The following is a 15,197-nucleotide window of genomic DNA, read 5'->3' as shown; positions in this document are numbered from 1 at the left end:
GGCATAGTACTCAGTTATTCCTCACCTACAACTAGTCCTGGATGCCGTCATGTTAAAATCTAGCCTTCACTGTATTACCGTGCTGACGTGCTTGCGCATGTGCAGCTTCCGAAATGGCAACACCCTTTAAGGAGGGAGTAAGTTACATAAAATTAATTTAGTGTTTAATGTGCTCACTGTCTAATCACAGCCGTTACATGTAGCGCGCTCTTGCACTAACTAAAGCAGCCAACAGCACTACATGTAATTAAAAGGCACAATCAGGCTCGCTGCGAGTTGAAAAAAGCAGCTACGCTAAGGAGGACGACTTCATAGTAGAGGTAAGTATACTTTGTGCGGATATATTATGCTTTAACAAGTAAAAATAAATAATAAAGCTATCGCCATGTTACATAGTTCTACACATACCCACCACAATCAATAACAGAGATGATTGAACTGCTTTAAACAGAAAATAAAACATTCACAAAAAGATGTACCTGTTGTAGAAGGAACATTGCATAAGAGGACTCTGGGGGCTTGTTGCTATATTTGCCAATTCAGTCAGCCAGTTTATCCCATTGTCACAAGAATATTCATTTTCAGACATATTTGAGGAATTTTCATTCCAAGGCACTGTGTATTCTTGGTGTGAAACATTTGTATCAAGGTGGAAAACCTCTGGTGATGTCGAATCAGTCTGAACAGCTTGCAATTCAGGAAGATCATCTGTACACAAGACACACACATTGTAGTAAAACATATATATGAGGCTAATTAAATACCAAGAGATGGTTGCAGAAAGAATGCAGTATGTGTACACCAACACACATCTATAGCAGTGAGCATATTCAGCAGCACTAACTGAAGAGCGTAGAACGTCAAATAAATTAAAAGTGATGGCAAAGAAAGTAATATAAAAAACAAAGTGTATGCTTACCTGATAAATTTCTTACTTTCCGGACATGGAGAGTCCACAACGTCATTCCAATTACTAGTGGGATATTCAACTCCTGGCCAGCGGGAGGAGGCAAAGAGCACCCCAGCAAAGCTGTTAAGAGTAACTTCCCTTACCCATAATCCCCAGTCATTCAGCTGAAAGAAAATGGAAAAAGAAGAAACACAAGGGTATAGGGGTGCCTGAGGTTTACTCAAAAAAACTGCCGAATTAGAATTTAAAAAGAGGACTCTCCATTTTTTTTTATCAAGTAAGCAATACATTTTGTTTTCTTTCCTATGACATGGAGAGTCCACAACGTCATTCTAATTACTAGTGGGAACCAATACCCAAACTAGAGGACACAGAATGAACAGGAAGGGAGAAAAGTCAGGAGGACCTTAACAGAAGGCACCCCGCTTGAAGAACCTTTCTCCCAAAAGAAAACTCAGCACAGGCAAAAGTATAAAATTTGTATAATTTCGAAAAAGTATGCAAAGAGGATCATGTAGCCGCCGTGCAAATCTGTTCCACAGAAGCTTCATTTTTGAAAGCCCAAGAAGAGGAGACAGCCCTAGTGGAATGAGTCGTAATTCTCTCAGGAGCCTGCTGTCCAGCAGTCTCATAAGCAATACAAATCATACTTCTTAACCAAAGGGAAAGAGTAGTAGAAGTGGCCTTCTGACCCTTACGCTTTCCAGAGAAAACGACAAACAGGGCAAAAGAATGACAAAAATCTCTAGTAGCTTGTAAGTAAAATTTTACAGCACGTACAACATCCAAGTTATGCAAAATATATTACTTATGAGAAGAAGGAATAGGAAAGGAGAAGGAACAACAATTTCCTGATTAAAGACTCTATCAGATACCACATTAGGGAGAAACCACAATTTAGGACGAAGGACCACCTTATCTGCATGAAAAAATAGGGTACGGAGCGTCACACTGCAGAGTTGAAAGCTCAGAAACTCTGCGAACAGAAAAAAATAGCAAGCAGGAACCAAAACCTTCCAAGATAACAACTTTATATCAACAACATGCATATAGTAGAAAATCGTTAGCTCCTGCCCACTTCAGAATACGAGTCACCTCCTTCATGACCAAGGAACTTCAAGTTCCTCCCAGGTGGTTAATATCCAACTAGAATCTGATAAACCGACTAAATACAATTGAGACCAAGCTGACAAGGCATTGAAAATTGCCCTCAACTCCAAGATGTATATGGGAAGAGAAGACTCCTCCTGGGTCCATAGACCCAGAGCTATAAGAGAGTTCGAAACTGCTCCCCAGCCTAACAGGCTGGCAACCGGTGTCACAAACACCCAGGAAGGTCTCAGGAAAAAAAAGAGACCTTAGTAAAAGTTCCAGAGAAATCCTTACATGAGCGAGAATCAATTGTTAGGGGATCCAGATCTATCCTCTGCGATAAATCTGAAAGGTCCCCTTTCCATGTACAGATCATCAGTGGCGTCGCTACAGGGGGGCAAGGGGGGGCACTTGCCCCCCTTGGAAAATGGCTTGCCCCCCCACCAGCCCCAGCACTTACATAATGCTGGAGGACTTGGAGGAGTGTTTTTTTTTTTTATGTTTATTTTTAACTCTGGGCGGGATGGGTGACTGAGTCAGTGAATTGAGAATGAAGACTGAGGTAAATAATTGCCCAGTGACAGCGCGCTTCCCCAAACCCATGTTCACACTTGGAACCCACCACACCGGCTCTACACGCAGCACCACGGCACTCTAATATACCGTGCATGCTGGTGCGCTATTTCCTCCTTCTCCAGTCTGAGTATCAGGCAAGGCATCAAAGTCCCATGCGTTCCTATCACACATGCCAGCACAAGGAACATAATTGTGACCGGAGACTCACTGCCATTGGAGAGGAAGAGGGAGGAGCCAGACAGCTGGTGTGCTGTGTGCAGAAGCACGGGAACATCAAATGCAGCAGCACCAGCAGTGGCACAGTAAGAATAATCAAATCTGTGACGAAGAAAATAGAGCAGATCTTATTCTGGGGTAAGAATAAGAATGCATGATGATTCAATCACTGTTCTGTAAATGTTAAAAAAAATCCCCAAATTTACTGTTACCGGCATATCTTCTTGCTAATTTGGGTGTTCTGTGCTAGTTGACTGCAGGTCATATCACTAAAAAGCATAACGATTGCCAAGCACATCCTCCCTCCATTATACATGATTCACTGTTTCAGGACTCAGGAGTGTAAACGTTAAAAAAAAAGAATACCTAAATTTACTATTACCAATAATTTATATCTTCTTGGTAATGTGGATGTGTAAAGTGACTATCTGCAGGTCAAATATCGCTAATATCAAAGCAGATTCATTCATACCATCAGTAGAGCACTGTTTATAATGAGAAGTGTATGGTTCTTCAAGAAAATATAACACTCCGTTTTTGCCAAGTCTTTTTCCACCACATTTTTCTCTATGGCTCCATCTTCTGGATACTGGTGTGTATAACAACTCTGGCATAGAAACAATAGCATATTTGTTGCACATGCCAGCATTCTGCAATGGTGCAATTGTGAATAATTTAATATTATTTATATAATATAATTTTTGTATAATTTATGATTAGAACTGTATAAATAATGCACTGTAAAATAATTATGTCATTACTTTCTGTGGCCACCAATTTAATAAATACTTTGCAGATAACAACATGTTCAGTGAATGAGACACTGCATTTCAGAAACACATCTCAGATAATATCTAATACTTTTTTAATTATAACTGATTATTATTAAATAGTTCAGTTAGGAATCTTGCCATGAATTGAGAGCTAGAATTTGTTTTCATGTAATTGTGGTACAGTACATTCAATATTCAAATTGACTCACTCTTTTACACATTGTCTTATATATTCTAGTATTTACAGTAGAAAACTTGAATATTCACGATTAAAAGGACATTAAAGGGACACTAAACCCATTTTTCTTTCTTTCATGATTCAGATAGAGAATAACATTTTAAACAACATTCCAATTTACTTATATTATCTAATTTGCTTCATTCTTTACATATACTTTGTTGAAGAAATAGCAATGCACATGGGTGAGCCAATCACACAAGGCATCTATGTGCAGCCACCAATCAGCAGCTACTGAGCCTATCTATATACTGTATGCTTTTCAGCAAAGGATATCAAAAGAATGAAGCATATTAGATAATAGAAGTAAATTAGAAAGTTATTTCAAATTGCATGCTCTTTCTAGACCATTAATGAAAAATGTTGTGTTTCATGTCCCTTTAAACACATCTTGCTTTTATTGAAAAAAAGTATTTGTCCCAAAAAAACTTGTGATATACCATATAGGGTGTGTAGTATGTGGGTAAGGTGTGTGTATTATGAGTGTGTGCGGTGTGTGTGTAGTATGAGGGTGAGTGTGTGTAGTATCAGGGTGAGTGTGTGCAGTATGAGGGTGAGTGTGTGGTGTGTGCACAGTATGAGGGTGAGTGTATGAGGGTGAGTGTGTGGTGTGCAGTATGAGGGTGAGTGTGTGGTGTGTGTGCAGTATGATGTTGAGTGTGTGTAGTATGAGTGTGTGTGCTGTATTAAAGTGTGTGTGTGGTGTGTGTGTTGTATGAGGGTGAGTGTGTGGTGTGTGTAGTATAAGATTGTGTGTGTTGCATGAGGGTGAGTGTGTGTGTGTTTTCAGACCAAACACAAAAATAGAGTCACAAAGGTATGTGGTATCATGGCACTGGGTCTTGGGGGAAAAAAGTTTGAAGAACCCTGATTTACAGAGTCATGCTGTTATTGCTTTAAACTATAAATAAAAGCTTTTGAGAGTTTCCCTCTCTTTCTCAGGTCTGAAGCTATACTCGAGGAAGAAAGGAAAAATCTTGTAAGCTTGTCTTTTAAGTATTAGGTTAGTACAATAAAAAGGTATAACTGCATACTGCATTACTTTGGTATTTTGGAATCTTATTTATATTTATTTAGTTTTTTTCAGCGGCATAATTTTGTGGTGAAAATTATTAGTGCCCCCCCGTTTTGTCTCTGCTATTTTTTGTGCCCCCCCTATATATTGTTCCTAGAGTCGCCACTGCAGATCATGAATAATTGCAGAGGTCCTCAGAGGGAACCATAAACATTTTGCACAGCCATGCCCAAATCCCAGGCTGTTTCTCTATGCCTGCACCACCAGAAAAATGAATAATGTCTATGAAAGCAACCATCAGACCAACAACCTCCATGCATTGAGCCACTGATGGACGAATAGCAGATTGGAGAAAACAGCATTTATGCTTACCTGATAAATTACTTTCTCTTGTGATGTATCGAGTCCACGGATTCATCCTTTACTTGTGGGATATTCTCCTTCCCAACAGGAAGTGGCAAAGAGAGCACACAGCAGAGCTGTCCATATAGCTCCCCCTCTAGCTCCACCCCCCAGTCATTCGACCGAAGGTTAGGAAGAAAAAGGAGAAACCATAGGGTGCAGTGGTGACTGTAGTTTAAACAAAAAAACTACCTGACTTAATAGCCAGGGCGGGCCGTGGACTCGTTACATCACAAGAGAAAGTAATTTATCAGGTAAGCATAAATTCTGATTTCTCTTGTAAGATGTATCGAGTCCACGGATTCATCCTTTACTTGTGGGATACGAATAACAAAGCTTTAGGACACAGATGAAGGGAGGGAACAAGACAGGTAACCTTAAACGGAAGGCACCACTGCTTGTAAAACCTTTCTCCCAAAAATAGCCTCAGAAGAAGCAAAAGTATCGAATTTGTAAAATTTGGAAAAAGTATGCAGCGAAGACCAAGTCGCTGCCTTACAAATCTGTTCAACAGAAGCCTCATGTTTAAAAGCCCATGTGGAAGCCACTGCTCTGGTAGAATGAGCAGTAATTGTTTCGGGAGGCTGCTGGCCAGCAGTCTCATAGGCCAAACGGATGATGCTTTTCCGCCAAAAGGAAAGAGAGGTAGCAGTCGCCTTCTGACCTCTCCTCTTACCAGAATAGATAACAAACAATGAAGGTGTTTGTCTGAAATCCTTAGTTGCATGTAAATAGAACTTTAAAGCACGAACCACATCAAGATTGTGTAACAGACGTTCCTTCTTCGAAGAAGAATTAGGACACAGAGAAGGAACAACAATTTCCTGGTTAATATTCTTATTAGACACAACCTTAGGAAGAAAACCGTGTTTTGTACGCAAAACTACCTTATCTGCATGGAAAACCAGGTAAGGTGAATCACACTGTAAAGCAGATAACTCTGAAACTCTTAGAGCAGAAGAGATAGCTACCAAAAACAAAACTTTCCAAGATAAAAGCTTAATATCTATGGAATGTAAAGGTTCAAACAGAACACCTTGCAGAACTGAAAGAACTAAATTCAGACTCCATGGCGGAGCCATAGGTCTATAAACAGGCTTGATTCTGACTAAAGCCTGACTAAACGCTTGAACGTCTGGTACCTCTGCCAGACGCTTGTGTAAAAGAATAGACAAAGCAGATATCTGTCCTTTTAAGGAACTAGCTGATAATCCTTTCTCCAATTCTTCATGGAGAAAAGACAATATCCTGGGAATCCTAATCTTACTCCATGAGTAACCCTTGGATTCACACCAAAAAAGATATTTTCGCCAAATCTTATGGTAGATTTTCCTGGTGACAGGCTTTCTAGACTGAATCAGGGTATCAATAACCGACTCAGAGAAACCACGCTTTGATAGAATTAGGCGTTTAATCTCCAAGCAGTCAGATGCAGAGAAATTAGATCTGGATGCTTGAAAGGACCTTGTATTAGAAGGTCCTGCCTCATTGGTAGTGTCCATGGTGGGACAGATGACATGTCCACTAGGTCTGCATACCAGGTCCTGCGTGGCCACGCAGGCGCTATTAGAATCACCGAAGCCCTCTCCTGCTTGATTCTGGCAACCAGACGAGGGAGGAGAGGAAACGGTGGAAAAACATAGGCCAGATTGAAGGACCAAGGCGCTGCTAGAGCATCTATCAGCACCGCCTGGGGATCCCGGGACCTGGACCCGTAAAAAGGAAGTTTGGTGTTCTGACGGGACGCCATCAGATCCAATTCTGGAGTGCCCCATAGCTGAGTCAGCTGGGCAAATACCTCCGGGTGGAGTTCCCACTCCCCCGGGTGAAAAGTCTGACGACTTAGAAAATCCGCCTCCCAGTTGTCTACTCCTGGGATGTGAATTGCTGAGAGATGGCAAGAGTGAACCTCCGCCCACCTGATTATTTTGGTTACTTCCATCATCGCTAGGGAACTCCTTGTTCCCCCTTGATGATTGACGTAAGCTACAGTCGTGATGTTGTCCGACTGAAATCTGATGAATTTGGCCGCAGCTAGCTGAGGCCATGCCTGAAGTGCGTTGAATATCGCCCTCAGTTCCAGAATGTTTATAGGGAGAAGAGCTTCTTCCCGAGACCATAAGCCCTGAGCCCCCAAGGCAGAACATAGTGCGATCTGCGATCTTATCGCAGAAACTGGAGCCTGCCTGCAGAAAAAGAATGGCCAGGTCCGTTAAGCATAGAATTTTTTTTTAAAGGATTTTTTTTTTTGGCCAGTGCAGTGCTTTCAAATTGACAACCGGCACATTTTTACTGCAGTACTTTGCAATTATTGGCTAATGGCTGCTCTGCTCCTGAAACTGATACATTTTAGATGCAATATTAATGTTACTCTTACCCGCCAGAACTCTGTGACTGTCTGCGACTGCGAGGTAAGTGTACTAGCTTTTCTATTACTGCAGCTGTTTGAAACTCTGTTCCCTATTATCATGTAGGTGCTTGGTGTTGACTTGAGCAGTGAGTGCACTAATTCTGTATTATTATTTGATTAGTGCTGTTGATTAAATCGTGTTTTTACTGAGTGGGCACTGGGGCAGGAAGGCAGGCAGGCACGTAGTTAATTATATGTTAAGAGGCTCACAGCCTGCAGTACCATCTTGCAACTGAAGCCATTTTTAGGGCTGCCGGTTAGGAGGGATCTGTCTGGGGAAATGGATTCAGGGGGCCCCAGCATACTCAGACCAGAGGGATCCCCCTCCAGACTTGTGAGCACAGCCAAAAGACAGGACAGGCTCATAAACTTCCCAACAAATAAAGCAGATGAGGGAACTGAGCACTCTGTGTCCCTCCTACAGTGCCGGAGAGAGGAGGAGAACAGGGAGTGTTAGAGGATTCGGAATACCATTTATTTAAAGCATACTCTGTACTGAGTGGACAGTCTGGGGCAGGCAGGCACGCACGTAGTAAATATAATATTATATGTTAAGAGGCTCAGGCTGGGAATGAAAGGTTGGCACTTCTCAGTGTCACATCTCACATGTACTGCATGCTTTCAAAACAGACTTCGGAACGGCAATAACATAATTCTGATTTTCAAGAATGTCATTTTGTAATATTGCCGTTCCGAAGTCTGTTTTGAAAGCACGCAGTACATGCGAGATGTGACACTGAGAAGTGCCTCCCTTTCATCCCCAGCCTGAGCCTCTTAACATATAATATTATATTTACTACGTGCGTGCCTGCCTGCCCCAGACTGCCCCGAATCCTCTAACACTCCCTGCTCTTCTCCTCTCTCCGGCACTGTAGGAGGGACACAGAGTGCTCAGTTCCCTCATCTGCTTTATTTGTTGGGAAGTTTAGGAGCCTGTCCTGTTTTTCGGCTGTGCTCACAAGTCCGGAGGGGGATCCCTCTGGTCTGAGGATGCTGGGGCCCCCTGAATCCATTTCCCCCGACAGATCCCCCCCTAACCGGCAGCCCTAAAAATGGCTTCAGTTGCAAGATGGTACTGCAGGCTATGGGCAAGGTGCTAAGGTACGAGACACTGTTTGCTAAGCTCCCTAAACTGCTCCGTTGGCCCTTGGCATATCTGAGCAGCTATGATTTGTTACATTTGTAGCTTTAGATAACGTAGACTGTTCACTGACTCTATTACTGCTTTAGTCTAGTTTAATTAGTGGGTTCAGCGAGTCTATGGATTTGTTTATAAGTGTGTCTGGCTGGTGTCTGTGGAGCTCTAGATTCCTTAATATGTTGTGAGGTGCAGAAGGGAATAATATGCTGAACAGCAGAGGGCGTTCAGGTGATGAGGACTTCAGCAGCTCCTAACGCGTGTTGTATTAGCTGGAGGAGTTGAGGTTGTCAGGATTGTTAAACCAAGAGGCAGCCAGCATCGAGCAGGGGCGTTTGTCAGGAAACTGGTGTTTGCACATTCATTGACCGTAAATACATATAACAGGTGCTTTCTTGGGTCCCTTTAAATATTTAGGATCATTTACCTGGGGTTTTCCCTCCAGAAAGTGTAAACAACAACTGGATCAATGGTCTCAATGTTTTTTTTGTTTGTTTGTTTTTGGGAGGGGGGCATTTAAGTGTTTATAAAATGTGACAACAATGGTTTTATTTATTGCATTTGTACACTTTAACATTCATCTGAAGGCTCTGATATGGTCACCAATAATCATTGGTAAGATTGTCCGAATGGTCTCTATCTTGAATGATGGGACTCTGAGGAATTTGTTTAGAATTTTGAGATCCAGGATTGGTCTGAAAGTTCCTTCTTTCTTGGGAACCACAAACAGGTTTGAGTAAAAACCCAGCCCTTGTTCCGCAATTGGAACAGGGTGGATCACTCCCATTGTATGTAGGTCTTCTACACAGCGTAAGAACGCCTCTTTCTTTGTCTGGTTTGTAGACAGACGAGAAATGTGGAATCTTCCCCTTGGAGGGGAGTCCTTGAATTCTAGAAGATATCCCTGGGATACAATCTCTAAGGCCTAGGAATCGTGTACGTCTGTTGCCCAGGCCTTAGCGAAGAGAGAGAGTCTGCCCCTTACTAGATCCGGTCCCGGATCTGGGGCTACCCCATCATGCTGTCTTGGAGGCAGCTGCAGGCTTCTTGGCCTGTTTACCCTTGTTCCAGCCCTGGTAAGGTATTTTGTTTGTTCTTTATCTTGAAGGACTTGTCCTGAGGGAGAGCATGGCCTTCTCCCCTAGTGATTTCTGAAATAATCTCTTTCAATTCAGGCCCGAAGAGGGTCTTTCCTTTGAAAGGGATGTTCAAGAGTTTGGATTTTGACGACACATTGGCCGACCAGGACTTTAGCCATAGCGCCCTGCGCGCTAAAATGGTGAAACCTGAATTCTTTGCCGCTAACTTAGCTAGTTGGAAAGCGGCATCTGTGATAAAAGAATTAGCCAGCTTAAGAGCCTTAATTCTGTCCATAATTTCCTCATATGAAGTCTCCGTCTGGAGCGCATCTTCCAGCGCCTCGAACCAGAAAGCAGCTGCAGTAGTTACAGGAAGAATGCACGCAATTGGTTGGAGAAGAAAACCTTGTTGAACAAAAATTTTCTTAAGTAAACCCTCTAATTTTTTATCCATAGGGTGTTTAAAAGCACAACAGCCTTCAATTGGTATGGTTATGCGTTTAGCAATTGAAGAAATAGCCCCCTCCACCTTAGGGACCGTCTGCCACGAGTCCCACATGGGGTCAGATATGGGGAACATTTTCTTAAAAACAGGAAGGGGAACGAAGGGAATACCTGGTCTATCCCCACTCCCTAGTAACGATATCCGCAATCCTCTTAGGGACCGGGAACACATCAGTGTAAACAGGAACTTCTAGGTACTTGTCCCTTTTACACAATTTCTCTGGAACCACCATAGGGTCGCAGTCATCCAGAGTAACTAATAACTCCCTGAGCAATAAGCGGAGGTGTTCTAGTTTAAATTTAAAAGCCAACATATCTGAATCTGTCTGAGGAGAAACCTTTCCTGAATCGGAAATTTCTCCCTCAGACAGCACATCCCTCGCCCCCACTTCAGAGCGTTGTGAGGGTATATCGGATATGGCTACTAAAGCGTCAGAATGCTCAGTATCTGTTCTTAAAACAGAGCTATCACGCTTTGCAGGTAACACGGGCAGTTTAGATAAGAACACTGAGAGGGTATTATCCATAACTGCCGCCAAGTCTTGCAAGGTAAAAGAGTTAGACGCACTAGAGGTGCTAGGCATCGCTTGGGCGGGTGTAACTGGTTGTGACACTTGGGGAGAGGTTGACGGGCTAACCTCGTTACCTTCTGTCTGAGAATCATCTTGGGCCACATTTTTAAGTGCAACAATATGTTCTTTAAAGTGATTAGACATCTCAGAACAAGTGGGACACATTCTGAGAGGGGGTTCCACCATGGCTTCTAAACACATTGAACAAGGATTTTCCTTGGTGTCAGACATGTTTAACAGACTAGTAGTAAAACAAACAGGCTTGGAAATCACTTTAATCAAGTAAAAACACACTTTGAAAAAAACGTTACTGTGCCTTTAAGAGATAAAAAAGGCACATCATTTTGCAAAACAGTGAAAAAATGCAGCAAACTTTTCGAAATTTTTACAGTATGTACCTAAAGCATTAGTAAGATTGCACCACTAGCAATAAAAACGATTAACCCCTTAATGCCAAAACCGGATCGACAGTAAGCCAAAAAAAACAGTTAAAAACGTTCAGTACCTTGCCACTTCTCTGCTGTGGCCCTACCTGCCCATAGGAACCAGATTTGTGGGGGGAAAAGCTTCTTATAGGCCCTCAAACTGCAGCAGGACCCTCCATGTAAAACAGCCTGAACTTCTAGTCAAATATAACTGCGCATCTGAGGCGCGAAATTAGGCCCCTCCCACCTCACTACGGTGCTTGTGAGGCCTAAAGAAACACTCCCAAGTGTCTTAATAATAGCCATGTGGGTAACAACCCCTGAAAGAAACCCAAAGGAACCTTCAAAGTGTCTCAAAAAAATGAAATTTTCAATAAAAACCGTTTGTCATGAAAGTAGTGTCAACCAGCATAAACTAGCCCTGTTATGTAAGCTTGAAATTCTCTACTTAGTCTCTGAATACAGCTTACCCTTCCCTCATGGGGATATTATCAGTCTTTTCTAGCATTATCACAGTCTTGTCTAGAAATAAATGACTGAACATACCTTATTGCAGCCTAACCTGCAAACCGTTCCCCCCAACTGAAGTTTTCTTGCACTCCTCAGTCCTTTGTGGGAACAGCAGTGGATTTTAGTTACAACATGCTAAAATCATCTTCCTCCCTGCAGAAATCTTCATCCCCTTTCTGCTAGAGAGTAAATAGTACACACCGGTACCATTTAAAATAACAAACTCTTGCTTGTAGAAAATAAAAACTACATCTCTAACACCACATTCACTTTAACCTTCCGATTGCTTAGAGCCGGCAAAGAGAATGACTGGGGGGTGGAGCTAGAGGGGGAGCTATATGGAGAGCTCTGCTGTGTGCTCTCTTTGCCACTTACTGTTGGGAAGGAGAATATCCCACAAGTAAAGGATGAATCCGTGGACTAGATACATCTTACAAGAGAAAAAAGCATGAGGCAATAAGATAGGAGATTTTGACATCCGTCAAGAAATTCGACTTGGATAGGGAATCTATGATAGTCCCTAAGAAACACACCCTTGAAGCTGGAACAAGGGAAAAGAAAATTTATGCTTACCTGATAAATGTATTTCTTTTTTGACACGATGAGTCCACAGATCATCTTAATTACTAATGGGATAGTCACCTCCTGGTCAGCAGGAGGCAGCAAAGAGCACCACAGCAGAGCTGTTAAATAGCTTCTCCCTTCCCTCCCACTCCAGTCATTCGACCGAAGTTAAGGAAAGAAAGGAAAAGCCTAGGTGCAGAGGTGTCTGATGTTTATAATAACCAACAACCTGTCTTACAAGAACAGGGCGGGCCGTGGACTCATTGTGTCTTTAAAAAGAAAAGAAAATTTATGCTTACCTGATAAATTTATTTCTTTTTTTAAATTACTAATAGGATCCAATACCAAAGCTAGAGTACACAGATGATACGGGAGGGACAAGACAGGGAACCTAAACGGAAGGCACCACTGCTTGAAGAACCTTTCTCCCAAAAGCAGCCTCAGCCGAGGCAAAAGTGTCAAATTTATAGAATTTTGAAAAAGTGTGCAGAGAGGACAAAGTTGCAGCCCTGCCTGTTCCACAGAAGCTTCATTTTTGAATGCCCATGAGGAAGCAACAGCCCTCGTGGAATGAGTCATAATTCTCTCAGGAGGCTGCTGTCCAGCAGTCTCATAAGCAAAATGTATGATACTTTTCAGCCAAAGAAAAAGAGAAGTTGCTGTAGCTTTCTGTCCCTTACGTTTACTTGAAAAAAGTGAAACCACCAGAGCAATGATCCCCAGCCCCAGTGCCTGCACTTATATGCTGTCTCAACACTTCTCCAGATTAGGAGAGTCCATTGTGTCCCAATATAAGTGCCTTTCCAATTGCACTTAATAACAATAATGGTGTGCTTACTCCTTCCTGGGTCCCCCCCAGAAAATATATAAAGTAGCACTAACCTTAACTTCTACCTGACAGCTAGGCAGCTCAAAGGCTTAAGAGGTCCTCTCCCTCCCATTGACCTGTGGAAAATGAGGCATGCTGAGTAATCTTTCCTCAGGCTAAGGCATACAGGGCAGCAAGAATATATGGGAGGCACGGTGAGAATTATGTCCCACAAGTTCCCATTGCTCTAAAGCCACCAAAGCTCTACTGAAGAGACTGATATGGACTACGGCTACACCCTAGGACAAAGCAGCACAATCTTGCACTACTTTGAAATAACACCTCACTTTATCCTATCACTAACGTAGGCAAAGAGAATGACTTGAGTGGGAGGGAAGGGAGGAGCTATTTAACAGCTCTGCTGTGGTGCTCTTTGCCGCCTCCTGCTGACCAGGAGATGAATATCCCATTAGTAATTAAGATGATTCGCGGACTCATCGTGTTTTAAAAAAAGAAATCAGCAGTCTCACTTCCATCCATGGGAATTAAGAAAAAACAACATCTCTGTATGAGATTTTACTAGATGAAAATATGACGCCCAATACAAGATATTGTGAGATCTGACTACCTCCAAAAGGGCCCCCAGAAACTTGTGAATATTCTGGGATCCGAGGTAAGACCAAACCAAAGTGCTACAAACTGGAAATGTGGGAATGGAAACGAAGATACATGTCCTTTAGGTCTATAGTCGTCAAACTGTTTTAAAAGTTATCAAAAAGCACCCAAATGTGGATTTGAACCCTGGACCTTCTGCTAGCAATCCCAGTGTGCTAGCCACTAAGCCACAACATTGCAATTGAACAATTAGTTTCTATCTAAAAGGACAGAACCTTGACCAAGTTATAGAGGAATTTTAGGTAAAGAAAAGGAAGAAAAATGTCCACCCCTTTTGGAACCACAAAAGAGATTTAAATAAAAACTAAATTTATGATTACCTAATAAATTTCTTTCTATCCGGATATGGAGAGTCCACAACATCATTCAATTACTAGTGGGAATATCACTCCTGGCCAGCAAGAGGAGGCAAAGAGCACCACAGCAAAGCTGTTAAGTGTCACTCCTCTACCCATAATCCCCAGTCTTTCGACCGAAGGGAAATGGAAAAGGAATAACACAAAGGTGTAGAGGTGCCTGAGGTTTAGTAAAAATGAACTGTCTTAATAAAGGGTGGGGATCGTGGACTCTCCATATCCGGAAAGAAAGAAATTTATCAGGTAAGCATAATTTTTGTTTTCTTTCCTAAGATATGGCTTAACGTTATGCAAAAAAAAAAAAGTAAAATAATAAACCAATAAGGTCCCTTAAGGCCTTACCGTAACACTTATGCACAATTTGGCTGCCAGAAATCTCTAAAACGATCATAAAGTAGATCGACACTGAGGAGACGAATTCAATGACGCCGCTCCGCTCCATGAATATCCGACAGCAGAGAGAAGTCACATGACCGGCAGAGAGAGGAAACTATGCAAGTAAAAGGCGCACGTTTCCCTCTGCCTGCAACATAAGATGCAAGTAGCTGCAGCTGGTTTCAAACTCAAGAATTTTGTCAGTTAGCCTGTTCTAGCTACTGCCAAATTTTAAGTTTATACATAAATCCCTGTATAAAACATAAGCCACACACATACTAATAAAGTATTTTAACAAAATTAGCCCAAAGAGGAAAAACGTTCCAATAAAGGGAAGATTAACCCATAGTCTCAACATACATAATGTGCCTGCCCACTGCCAAAGAAAATCCTGTATAAAGGATTTTAAAAATGTTCCCATCTACAGCATATGACATATTCTTCTGAAGTGCAAGTCTCCAAGACCTAGAAGACAAAAGCACTTACCTGCAGTTTAGCTGTCCGGCAGGAAGACAACTCACAAGGCGTGAAAGGATACCTACTCCTTACAGAGACCTGT

At 42.2% G+C, this 15,197-nt stretch overlaps 1 protein-coding gene across 1 annotated transcript in view; it reads right to left on the bottom strand.

Moving 5' to 3' along the window:
- The window catches only part of HBP1 (HMG-box transcription factor 1), a 172,918-nt gene that overhangs the window by 97,736 nt on the left and 59,985 nt on the right, over nucleotides 1-15,197 (bottom strand). Inside the window, exon 3 of the mRNA XM_053719176.1 lies at nucleotides 480-708. Within this exon, the coding sequence (XP_053575151.1) occupies nucleotides 480-708 (229 nt within the window). The remainder of the gene's footprint in view (nucleotides 1-479; nucleotides 709-15,197) is intronic.

This window comes from Bombina bombina, chromosome 6 (genome assembly GCF_027579735.1).
Source record: "Bombina bombina isolate aBomBom1 chromosome 6, aBomBom1.pri, whole genome shotgun sequence".
Lineage (NCBI taxonomy): Eukaryota > Metazoa > Chordata > Amphibia > Anura > Bombinatoridae > Bombina > Bombina bombina.
Note: the sequence above shows the minus strand (reverse complement) of the source record. Positions and strands in the feature narration are given on the sequence as shown.